A 13,210-nucleotide genomic window follows, 5' to 3' on the forward strand; every position below is an offset into this window, starting at 1 on the left:
AAACTTTGACGCCCAACTCCAATGCGTAACGGCAGTTTGACCATCAAACAAAAATCCAACACAAAATGTAATTATAATTTTACTTAGAATACGAACACAAATTTGGCAAGTACAATTATTTCTGAGTTGGAAATAGCGAACGTCATTAATTATGATATCATGGGAAAATAAATAAATTTAGAGAAAACGTTTTATTTTGAAAAAAGAATAAAGGGCCGAATGTTGAATTTTGTCTTAACCCCTAATTATGTGATCATGTTCTTGTTTTGAGATATACAAAAAAGAAGAACGAATTTGAGCCATATGATGAGTCAGCTGGTTTGACGAGAGAGGCATGTGGTGTTAAAGGAAAGGGTGAATTACTATCTGCCCCCCTGAGGTTACGTCATAATTATTAGTCAGGACCTGTTGTTTCAAATTCGAATTACGAGGTTCCTGTATCTTCTTTTTCTTTTTCCCTGTCATTTAGTCCCTGCAGTCAAATATATTGTTAAAAGGCCACATATATGCCCATTCTATTGGATTTTATGGTTTTGCTGCCTTAATAACTCAATATATATTATAAGTCGACTTTATCATTTTATTTTATTATTTATAATTGTATAAATATTATTTAACACTTCGGACATATAAATTTAGTTATAAATAAATTTAAAATTCAATCGCAATATAAATTTTAATTAGAATTCATTTACAAATGAGATAAAAATTTTAAATAAATATAATATTAAAAAATAGAAAAAAAACACTTATTTTAAATTCTTATAAAATATTTAGTCTAATAGGAAAATTCTATAGAATTCGGATAGAGATCTCAAGTTCCCTTCCCATAATAAAAGAAACTTCTAAATATAAAATTGAAAACTTCAATTTAATTGCAAAGTAAAAAAATGTCAGCATGATATAAAATGAATTCACCAAGCTATAACAGAACTAATTATTTTGTTGGTCAAATGCATATTTATATATCTTAACTTTAGTTATTCAGTACTTTTGATTTAATCTAATAAATACTTAAATTTATTTTTTATAATATTTTAATATTTCTTAACATGTATCTTCAATCAAGAACAAAAAATATTTAAATATTAGTAAAACATAAAATTCAATTAAATTGAAAGTTAAAAGTATTTGAATATTAAAAAAATAAAAATAAAATATTTGTTAAAGCTTAAATATTAAAACTGATCATCAGCCAACATTTATAATGAATGAGATAATTCCCCAAACATCCACATCATTATCTTAAGAGCGAGCAATTTCTAGGGCACATTCTCTAACCAAACTGCATTGACATCCTAGGTAAGTGTAACAAGGTTAGAAGATAGTACTACTTAACATCAAACCATAACTTCTAAGTAAAATAAATAACAATAACTTGTAGGATAATTCTTCATAAAATATTCATTATGTAAAGGGCTCGTCTTAATTAATAAAACTTATACACATATAATGTATATCGCTTAGAATAGTAAAATAAACCTATTATAACCATTTCCACAAATCTATGACACAATCTGCATACGTTTTGGCATCAATTGCAATTAACATCCTAAGCATGGGGTTATGAAATGCATGCAGCACTCAGTAAATCTTGCCTATCAAATACTAAAAAGAAAAAGAAGTCAGGAATAAATACACGATTAAGAATCAAAATAAACTACACAATCATTTATAAATATTTTTTTTTCATCACATAAATAAGATTATTTAAACAAATTCGAATATCTGTTTAAACATAACTGTAAAATCTCGAACCTTATTTTATACTTTTTTGAAAACTAAAATTAAATTCATTCCAAAAATATGATTTTGGTGTATACTGCAAAATTAGATAATTATACATATACTTTGATTGTTTATTATCCTTATAATCGAGTACTTATCTCTATCTCTAGTGTAATCATGCATAATACTTTAATGTCATTTTCTAATTCACGGATCTTTAAAATAGAGAATATTTAAAATAAAAGCTATTTATAGTTAAGAATGACTTGACTACTTTTCAAATAGTATATTCAATTATTAGATAAATAATATATGAATATTTTATGTTTCAAGAATGAAATATAAATTTTGAATTTCTTTAACTATTATAACAGTCACCAAGAGAAATCCTTCTTAACTAAATGGACAGTACAGTGGGTCGCGGTAGCAACTAAAAATGAAAAAGGAAATCATGAACTTTACCTGTGTGTAAAAGGGTATCATAGAGTTTTGAGCAACCGCTTCTCAATCTTTGACTACCACGGAAGTACAAAAACTTTGATAGAGGGATGGAAAAGCCAACAGAAACGAAATATAAGAACTAGTTAATAAATTTTAGAAAATGGAGGACCCATTAATAATTGAGATCGAACTTATAACGTAACTAATAGTTCAGGCAAAAAAATAATTACTAAATAAGGTGGAAAAGAAGAAGCCTCAAACTAGAGTGGTAGCATTAATTAGTTTATTTGACCAGAAATTTAATAAGAAAAGAAGAATAAAAAAACACTCATATGAAGCAAAGAATGATAAAAATAAGAAAAGAAGATAAGATTCAGCAAGTAAGAGAGTATGGAGAAAGGTGGAAGTGCCTTGTTCGATTAGTCATGTCCTATCTCTCTCCTTTTAAGCTTTTAACAAAACACAAAAACAAGTAAACAAAAACCAAACCATGTTTAGAGACAAACACATGCTGCCTTTATTATTATTGAAAAAAGAAAAAGACAAACCTCACTGTCTAAAAACTAAAAAGAAGAAGAGTAAACAGAGCTTTATTATTAATCTTGAAAAATCAATTATATTAAGCAGTGAGGTGCCCCAGAGAAAGAAAGAAAGAAAGAAAGAAGAAGATAACATCCCCACCACACACACACAAAACAGAGCTCTGCTGTTATTTTCTAGATATTAGATAACAGATACACAGCAGGTGATTTAGAAATAGATCTAGAGAGAGAGAGAGAAGTGATTTTCTGTAAGTTTAATGGATAAAAGCTGTCAATCCTCTGGTGATTCTACCATCACCAGTGGTAGTAGCAGCAATAGCAACACCAACACCAATAGCAATAGCAATAAAGATCAGTACCTCAAAAACCTTAATAAACTATCTCATAAGATCTCTAAACCCATCATCCCAAGAAAACCTCCTTTTGATCATCATCATCATCATCATCAATCCTTTAACAGTACTGCCACTAATACTAGCAGCAATATTGTTACTAATCATAATCAGCCACAAGCTTCACAATCGCAGCAGCAGCCACCGGTGTACAATATAAACAAGAATGATTTCCGAGACGTGGTGCAGAAACTCACCGGATCTCCAGCTCATGAAAGGTACTCTACACCTCCACCTATTCACCCACCTAAGCCTCAAAGCTCTCGCTTGCAGCGGATACGCCCTCCTCCCCTCGCGCATGTTAGCAACCGCCCTCCTCCTTTGCTAAACAGCGCCCTCCCTCCTCAGCAGCAGCCACCTCTTCATGCTCCTATGAACCCTCCTATGCCTATGCCTATGCCTATGCCTATCCAACGCCCATCCGCTCCTCTCTCACCCTTGCCGCCTTTCCCAGCAGTTCACGCGGCGGCTGAATCTCCTGTTTCTGCTTATATGCGTTACCTTCAAAACTCCATCTCCGCCTCCGCCTCCGCCGATTCTAATAATAAGCAGTTTTCGGGATTCTCGCCGCTAGCACCGCTGGTTTCTCCTCGGTGGAATAACCTAGCTCCTCCTCCACAACAACAACAGCAACCGTTTGCGCCGCCGCCTCCGGTGATGGCGTCACAGCCGCTGCAGTTCCAGTTGCCGACATCACCGCTGCCGTTCGGATGCTTGAACTCGCCGCGATCACCGCATCCTTTGCTTTCTCCGTGTTTATTGATGTCACCGTCTGCGTTTCCATTGTCGCCGACATTACCGGTGCCAAGCCCTAGATGGAGGGGGCTTTGACTTGAAAGAGAGAGTTTGATGTTGTTCTTCAGGTAAGCGCATTTCTGTTCTGTTTTTTCACTAAAACGTTGTCGTTTTAGAGTTTAGGAAGTTTAGTTTAGTGGTCTTTAGGGCATTAATTAATTGCATATCCTTTTTCAATTTTTGTATATAGTTTTTGGGGGGATCTTAGTTGGGTTATTGCCAGAGGTTGGATTTGAACAAGTGTCCCAACACTGGTGTTATTTTAGAAGGTTGTTTGTTTGTTTTTGTAAATGGATATGAAAAACAAAAACATGTGAAACAAGAAAGCTATTATATTTCTTTTGTTTGTGCTTCTGATTGCAGTCTACTGAATTATTGTTCAGCACAATCATGTGATGTTTGTGGAAATCTTGTTGTATTAATTAGTTTATGTGCTCTAATTATTGAAAATCCAATATATTTATGATGCTGGCTGTTCTTTTGCTGCCCTTACCTTGAGTAGATATGTTTTGTATCTATGCTGTTGTGCCTTTATTAACACTAGTTATTGTTTTGCTTTCTTATGTAGTTCAAAGTAAAATATGTAATTGTGCCATAAGTTTGAAGCAGGTTTGTGGTAACAGATTCTTTTATCAAGTAGTAGAGTTTAATGCTGGTAGCTTTTCTGGGTTTGTGGAAAGTACTATAATTGATTGGTTATATCTGTTAAATTGAGAATCGATTACTTGAATTTCTGAATGGACATGGGGAAAAATAGACTATCACGTGATATGTTGCTTTGAAAAGTTCTTGCTAAGATTTGGCCGATGGGCACGTCAGTGTTGCTCTTTGAACTCCATGTTTCTTGTTTTAGTGAAAATAGTTTGAGAGGACATTGCACCTTTTTATTTGGGTTTGATTGACAATTTTATCCTGATAGTTGTTGATTCTATTAATGGATGTTTATGGTATCCAAGTTGCCTACACTTTAGAAGGTTTGGACGCATCATGTGTGAAGTGAAAAATTCAACTAATATGTTATTTGGTTCATTTATTTTTTTTGAATTGCATTGCTTCATAATTTATGACTGGAACACTGAGTAGTCAGTTGCATGAAAAAATATCTGGACACAAATATTTGCTGATTTCTGATTGCAGGAGTTCACAACTCAACTGTAGTCCTAGTCTCTCTCTCCCCAATTTCTTTATCTTTCTCCCCTAAAATTGGGCAGTTCTTGGGGATAGAGCAAGATTGGTCATTTAGCTGTAGAATCTTCTCTTAAGATTAGACATTGCAACTTGAATCATCCCCAGGGCACACAAATAACATCTCCTATGTTCTTCTGCACTTTTTGGTCTCTGCCACCGTCCTTGCCGGTTATACTGGGAATACCTAATCTTCTTTTATTCTATCCAAGGGCAAGTCCTCCTACTGCCCCTTGGGAAATTAGGTTATCAACAGTAGCTACTACTAGATGCATGCTTTACATCTGACTGGATTCTTTTGTTTTCCATCCTTGTATACATTCCTCCTATTCCATCCATCCTCCCAGTTTTCTTTTTCTTTTGTTTTTTTGTCCTCTCCCGCCAAAGCAATTATTAATGTGTAGGTTTGCAGCTTCCAACAGTTTTATAGGAATTGTCTCTCATTTGATTTCAGTGCACTGTTGATATTGATGTGAAGGAAGATGCATTAAAGAAAAAGGAACTATTTCATGTGCTGTCCTTGTGTGGGATAGATAACAGTCAAACTTTGGTTTGGTTCGATGAGATGTGCTTTTATGCTTTATGTGCTTAAAGGGGGAACAATAAAAAGACTGGATTTTGCTCCATGCTAGATCTTGTCCACCTTTTCTTACAATGGAATATTGTGAACCGAGCTCCTTTTTTTCTCTTGATTGTACTGAGTCGGCTATGTTTAGCTAATGGTCTTGGTGATCCTTACTTCGCAGGTGCCTTTTGCTTTAATTTTTTTGTTTTTGTTTTTAGACTCCTGAAAGCTGCGAACTAATTAAGCTGAGGTTCCAAAAATTAAGAATTAGCATGAAAAGCATGCTCATTTCAGGATCCATTACTGGTGCGGTCAATCAAGGATGCTATGATCCTTTGCCTGTAATATTTTGTCAGGTCCCATTCTTATGATGCAGGAATATGAAGAATAAAGATTGTAGACTTGTAGTTTGAGTTTCTTTTTCAGCTTCTCTTTGCGGCAACCTGTAAATAGCAGAACTGTGCAGATGAAGATATAGGAGTTACCAGATAGTAGGGCTTTTGCATAGGAACCCCTCGAGGGTGAAGTTGTGTATTTCGTCTCTGATTTAATTGTTTTACAGCATAGAGATGCTGCAAGCATTTCTCTGGGCAACATTTTATGAGATTGGTGTAAAAGAAATTGACTATTTTCATGTTAGGAGAGGGCACCCACGTGTGCATCGTGAGGAAGAAATAAATACTTTGCTAACAACTCCACTCGTATCAGGTGTAATCATATTCAGTTGAAGAGATGTTTAGTCATTTAACTTCAAGGGGCTGAACCTTTAGGATAAGAATCCATGCATTTCCCCAAGGAATACCTGATCAGAATATAGTGATTAGACCTTTGAGAAGCAGAGAAGATGTAGTACTAGTAGCAGAGTAGCGGCTCTTGATAGAAGGGTGGCATAACCAAAGTTGCTAGAGATAGTAAAGGGTAGTGCCAGGGAAGCAATAGATTATTGCAATGGGCAGCACGTAACCCTTGAGTTTTTGTGGAGTGCCTTCTTGTCCATACTATTATTATGCACATAATATGGAATTCTTTTTATACTCGCTGTATGCTACTATGATGTCCTATAAACACCATTTTCGCTTAACAAAATCCAACTCTGCCATTGCTGCTCTGCCCCTTTTAACTCCAAAAAGGAGAAGAATTTAAAAATACAGTTATCGTTATTCAATTTAATTGACTAGACAGAGCAGTTTCCGCTACTTATTTTTCTTTTTGTTTTATTTAATTATTAAATGATTCTTATATATTTTGAGTTTTATGTGAAAATAGTAACAAAGTAATATATACTTTTTATATTAGGCAGAAGTCACCAATAAGTCTTTGAAATTTTGGTTAAAGTTAAAATTTAAGGTTTAGAAATAGTTCAATTATATTTTAAAATTTTAAAAATATAATAATTATATTTCTAGTGCTAACTCTGTCTATTTTACTATATAATGGTACAAAATTTAGTTAATGAGTTCAGGCACTGACTCTTTTCAACGTATGTTTTCTTTCATGTGAAGAAGTATAAGTGTAAATTTTAGTCAAAAAAATTATAAAATCATTATTTATCTATCACTTTAATAATAAAATATCAATACCATCATTTTTAATTAAAAATGGATAGTGGTTAAATAGACAAGGTTAATTTCAAGGTTGTTTTGTCTTTTAAAATTTAAAAATTTAACTCAATTACTTTAAAGTCGTTACATTTTAGTAAGAAAATTTAAAGATTTTATGTATTTTTGCTTCTAAATTTTATAAGGATAAGTACAAAAAAATATAATTTGATTTCACTATTTTATAACTTTTAATATTTTTCACAGCAAATAGAGATATATGGTTAAAAATTGTGATAAAAGAAGATATTCTATGTTGAATAGTCTCGATTTGTAAGTACTCAGTCAACTTTCATTTTTATCTATCATTATTATCAAATTGCATGTATTTGATAATTTGAGTTTGGAGTTTAATAATTTCTAATTTTATTATTTAATTGTTAAATTACAGTTTAAAAATTTATTGATTTGATGAAACCGATTTAACGGTCAAGATGATGTTTTGAGTTGTTGAAGTCTATATTTATATTATTAAATATAAAAGATATAATAATGACGGTTGGTCAGAGCAACGACAGTTAAATCTTTATCATTTAATATATTTTTTAATAACAATAATATTTTTTTTAACTATAATTTTTAATTATATATTTTTATTCGAAAAAATTATATATTAAAAATTTATCAAATGATAAAACGGTAAAGTATTTTTATACTTATTACTTATCTAACGGCAGAGCACATTGTAAAGGAGAAGCAACACAAAGATTCTTATCAAAATAAGCTTAATCATTTTGTACCTCAACTTTTCGGTGCTCCAGCTCCAAATGCCTTTAGAGGTCAATGATATCACTTTTTGCCAAATGTATGAATACGCCCTCAACTCGTATATGTTTGCCCATTTGAACTTCACTTTAATGTCATCCACCTAAATAAATTCTCTTTCTTATCTGTTAAACACCTTTCGTCATTTCTTATTCTATTAATGTATCTCAATGTCACCCTATTTCAATGTTTCATTTCGATTAGGTGAAGTTAATAATTTTAATATACAATAACTTTAGTAATTACCATAGCCTATAAAAGAATTTTGAAGAAAGAAGTTACCATATTATATAGTCATTACTTATTTACATTTTCTAATTATTTTTATAAATTTAAATAATTCAATTAATTATGAATTTAAAGAATAAAATATGATTGTCCAAATATAATTATCATATAAAATGTTAGGAGTTTACGTTATAAATTGGAAATACAAGAATTAAAATATATAAAACAAGTCTCGACTGAAACATAAACAATATGTTTTAATTAAAATGTCTGAAAATGACTAAAGTTGTAGCCAAAAGATAAAATTATTCAGTTTTTTATAACATAATATCTTAATAGAAAATACTAAACATTTCACCTATTATGCAAAGATATGGTATTAAATTTATTCTCCTATATATCCGATGCTGTTAGTCGACAACTTCATAAATTTAAAAGAGCAACTCACTTTTTCTTTGCACTGGAAAAAAGAGCAATTCACTTAAATTTAAGAAATTATCATCAATTTCTTGACCGACCTGCTCATGCTAGTGATAAGTAGTGAAAATTAAGTGGGCATCACACTTGATGTTTGGTGTCCGCACTTAGAAAACTACCAAAGACTGGCGGTATTCCATTTCACAAGTGAAACCCACTATGATATAAATTTCCATAAACTAGAGCAAAACGTCAATGATATAAATCTATCAGATTGTCAATTTTATAGTTACCCCTTAAAAGCAATAAATAACAAAAGAGAGAAAAATTACACCGAAGGTGATTGACCTACCTTTTAGAAAAACTAAAGGTAATTTAAAGAAGTTAGTGGGTTAGGGTAGCATTGGTCAATGTTCTATCTTTGAAATTCTGTTATTTACCTTAGCTTGGGGTCACATCACTGTACAATCCAGTCACTTAAATGGATAACGCCGACGGGCCCAAACTCATTTGTTCCACTCCGATCAAGGCGATAACCACGAGACCTGCGGATAAATCTGAGATGGACCACTCTGACTATGGTATGGGAACAGGCTTAATCTCGGTTCCGTAAAACGAACAGAAGACATTTTTTTGAAAGAAAGAAAAAACCACAAATTGCAGACGACAAACCAATCCCCGTTCATCTTCCCAATAATTAACAAAAGAAATAGAAGCCCACAACTCGAATCGTTATCCCAGAGAGCCATATAAATCTCTTCTCTCCTCCATTGAAATGAAACAAGTCAGATCTCATGCAGCAATAACTGCAAATTTTAGAGATATAACAATCCAAGAGAAGCGGTTCAGAGGGAAGTGTGCATAAGCGGTTCTAATGAACTCAACTCAGATGGGATATTAATTTTCCACAAAGAATATAAAATATAAAATCTATTCAACCTGAAATCGTAAATATAGATGTGCATCAACTGCAATCTCGTGGACCTAAACACTCGGTCATTCTTTTTACTAGGAGTAACACGGCAATTTAACGCCAGGAGCAGAAATAAGAGCTTCAATAGCATCAAGAAAATAAGGCACATTCAAAGACACAAATTGACATGACAAACTAAGGAAAAAAGAAAACAAAAAACAAATGCTTGGTTGGTCCACAATTCATAACCAAGACAAGAATACCTAGAAACTCAGAATAGCAAGCAAATTAGCAACAAGCAGCTTCTCCTAATAAAAACATAGGATGGAGAAGTTCAACCCTAATTTGCAATAAAGCAGCTTTACTGCTGCTCATCACTAGGCTTGGGTGCTGCTTCTTTAATCTCATCTGCACCATCATCCTGAATCAAACCCCAAAAAAACAAACATTTCAAAACAATTTACATAATAAAGCGAACAATAGCAGACCAAGATTAAATGCGTCCTTTTACCTGCATGTCGGAGGTCCACAAAGTGAGATTGTCACGAAGAAGTTGCATAATCAAAGTGCTGTCCTTGTATGACTCCTCACCCAGGGTATCCAACTCAGCAATTGCCTCATCAAAAGCCTAATAATAATTATAAGTTCACAACAGCAACAAACAAAACATCATAAATCTGCATAAACAGCGTCAAATTATTTACAGCGATCTTAATTTTGGAAATGAAAAACTTGCTAAAACCAACAAGCTAAATAATGTAAATTTGTTGGTCAACCACACAGAGAAACATCAATCATAGGTTCATTCATATAATTCAACAACATTTAGTCAAACCTAGGTATACCACTATGGCGCGATGCATCATAGACGAACGGAAAATATTGAAAATAGAAAAAGAGTGTAATTAATTTATGAAACCTGTTTAGCAAGATTGCAAGCGCGATCAGGAGAATTCAAAATCTCATAGTAAAACACAGAAAAGTTAAGAGCCAATCCTAAACGAATTGGATGAGTTGGAGCCAATTCCGCATTCGCAATATCCTGCAATAAACATTAAGAAGAACCTAATTAATCCACACAATGTTAATTAAATCCAATAACAAAACATATATAAATCATACGCACCTAGAAATACAAACAAAAATGCATATAACCAGAAAGACAAACAGATCTGAAATGAAAAAGAAACCTGAGCAGATTTGTAAGCAGTGAGGGTACTTTCGGCAGCTTCTTTCCTCTCAGCGCCAGTTTTAAACTCAGCGAGATACCTATGATAATCACCTTTCATTTTCAAATAAAAAACCTTAGAGTCACCAGCAGCAGCAGAAGGAATCAACCTAGTGTCGAGCAACTTCAAGATCCCGTCGCAGATCGACGACAGCTCTGACTCTATTTTAGCCCGATAATCGCGGATCAATGACACGTGGTCCTCGTTTCCTCTGCTCTCCTCCTTTTGTTCAATCGACGATATAATACGCCACGACGCTCGTCGTGCACCGATCACGTTTTTGTACGCAACCGAAAGTAGGTTTCTTTCTTCCACTGTCAGTTCCTCGTTATCGATCGATGCGGAGACTTTTTCCATAAACTCTACCATCTCCTCGTAGCGCTCGGCTTGCTCGGCGAGTTTCGCCATGTACACGTTCTCTTCGCGTGCTGCCATTGTTATCAATTAGAAGAAACGGAAATGAGAAACAGAGAGAGAGAGAGAGAGAGAGAGAGGAGGGTCAGATCTGGTTTTATTTAGCGTATTTTTTCTTTAAAGAGAAGGAGAGAGGCGAGTGGTTATGTTTTAAGAGAGAAATGTGGGGACTAGTGGGACGCGATGATTGCGTTGGAGAAGATGGAGTGGTTTTTCTTTTGTTTTTTTTCTTTTAGTATATTTCTTTTCCTAATGAGATGGAACATGAGCCGTTGGATTTTAGAACGGGGAGATTTAGGGTGTGTGGGTGTACTGTTTGGCTGGCAGGTAAAAAAGGCAAGCTGGCAAACACGGAGATTGATTGAGCTAAAGAGAGAAAAAGGCTTCTCTTTTTTATTATTATTATTATTATTTTTAAGCTCATTGGAGGATTTGAAATTTGAAAAGCATGACTGCCCGTGCCATTGTGATTTGTATTCTTTTTAGGTCATTTTCAATTTTGTTTTTCTTAGATATCATTTTCCATTTTAGTTATTAGATTCTTCTTTTAGTTTTCCCTTATTAGAAGTCTTATTATTTATTAATGGGTTGTTGAAGACCATCGCTTTGCTAAAAACAATTTCATTCTCAAATTTACTTTGAAACATGTTTAGATTCGCAACCATAAATAGTTGGAGCTGATAAGCCAACAAATCATGCATTTTAGATATTATGATATCAGATTATAAAATAAAAGAGCATATATTACTTAGTAAATAACAATAAATAAATAATGGAATAGTAATTGCTTTTATTTTTTAAAAGCACAATTTCAATGAATAAAAAGGAGTGAGTATTAATAAAAAACAAAAATCACAATGTGGTACTGATAGCATTAAAACTGTTGAATGTTAGCCATAAACTACTTTTGACATCTACCAAACATCCAAATTCATAATAAACTCAGTTGCTGGTAAGTAAGGCCCTGGGAATTGAGATTTAGTTCTAAAGGCCCAACAACAAAAATTTATTTAGTTTCTAATGCACCTAATATTTGCTCAACAGTCAACCACAGAAATTGAAGGTATTATCATTTTTAAGACTCGATGAGGCACACAGCACAATTGCTGTTGCTCTTTATTATTTTAAATTTCCGGTTTTTCTTTTTTCTTTTTGTGTGCAAGTGATTTCATTAAATCTTTTTTTAATCACATATGAAAGAAAATCGAAAGTAAAAGTATGCATAGTGTTTTGAGTTTTCGATGGGATTAGAAGACCTATAGTATTTAACGATGCGAGATGTACCATGAAAAATATTTAAAATTAGGTCTCTGCACATAGCCTGGAATGCAAATCGGCCAAAATCGTTTACCAACCTAAATTCAGATTTTGATTAAAATAAAGGGAATATTCGTTAGTATTTATTTCTGTTGTGCTGCCAGATTAGTACCACTTAATAAATTCATTACCCAGAATTAATTTTTTTTTTTTTTTCCTTCAGTAGTTTATATATGCAATTATCAATGGGCACGACACAAGCCTTTTAGTTTTTATTGTCAAAATTTAAAAGACTGTGATCACCTACAAAATATGAAAAAGTCTCGACTTCAACATTGCCCATTAACATTAGTTTCTGTTTTGTTTATAGGTTCTCAATTCCCATGCCCATTTTTTGGTAACAAATGTCTAAACATTAACCTGAACCTGAACCCCTTACCCTTGCCCTTGCGAAGTACTTTTTTTTTTTATCAATAAATCTTATCTATTCTACTGTTAATAAAAGAAGATAGTGTCGATTCTCATTTTCACTAAGATATAATAGTTGTTTATATTTTTCCTTATTTTTACTGAATAGATTTTGTTGGACTTTTTTTTAACAATAAAAAGAGAATGTTGGATTAATTATAATAGGCCTAAGAGAGATCTACCCTCCACTGAACAACAAGACCCAAAATCACAACTCAAGACAACAATTAAAGGGTTGTAAAATAAGTGGGTAAAGCCCAAACAACCCAAGAA

At 33.0% G+C, this 13,210-nt stretch overlaps 2 protein-coding genes across 2 annotated transcripts; one reads left to right on the plus strand and one right to left on the minus strand.

Moving 5' to 3' along the window:
• Positions 1-2,520: 2,520 nt before the first annotated feature.
• Positions 2,521-4,250, plus strand: LOC8281682 (VQ motif-containing protein 9). Its single transcript, XM_015716109.3, has one exon. It carries the CDS (start codon positions 2,969-2,971, stop codon positions 3,932-3,934), a length of 966 nt encoding a protein of 321 aa, XP_015571595.2. The 5' UTR covers positions 2,521-2,968; the 3' UTR covers positions 3,935-4,250.
• Positions 4,251-9,682: 5,432 nt separating this feature from the next.
• On the minus strand, positions 9,683-11,420 carry LOC8281681 (14-3-3-like protein). Its single transcript, XM_002513910.4, has 4 exons — positions 10,760-11,420; positions 10,489-10,611; positions 10,081-10,197; positions 9,683-9,990 (listed from the first exon to the last, which is right to left on the minus strand). The coding sequence occupies exons 1-4, from the start codon at positions 11,231-11,233 to the stop codon at positions 9,931-9,933; spliced, it is 774 nt and encodes a 257-aa protein (XP_002513956.1). The 5' UTR covers positions 11,234-11,420; the 3' UTR covers positions 9,683-9,930.
• Positions 11,421-13,210: the final 1,790 nt, after the last annotated feature.

This window comes from Ricinus communis, chromosome 2 (assembly GCF_019578655.1).
Source record: "Ricinus communis isolate WT05 ecotype wild-type chromosome 2, ASM1957865v1, whole genome shotgun sequence".
Classification (NCBI taxonomy): Eukaryota; Viridiplantae; Streptophyta; class Magnoliopsida; order Malpighiales; family Euphorbiaceae; genus Ricinus; species Ricinus communis.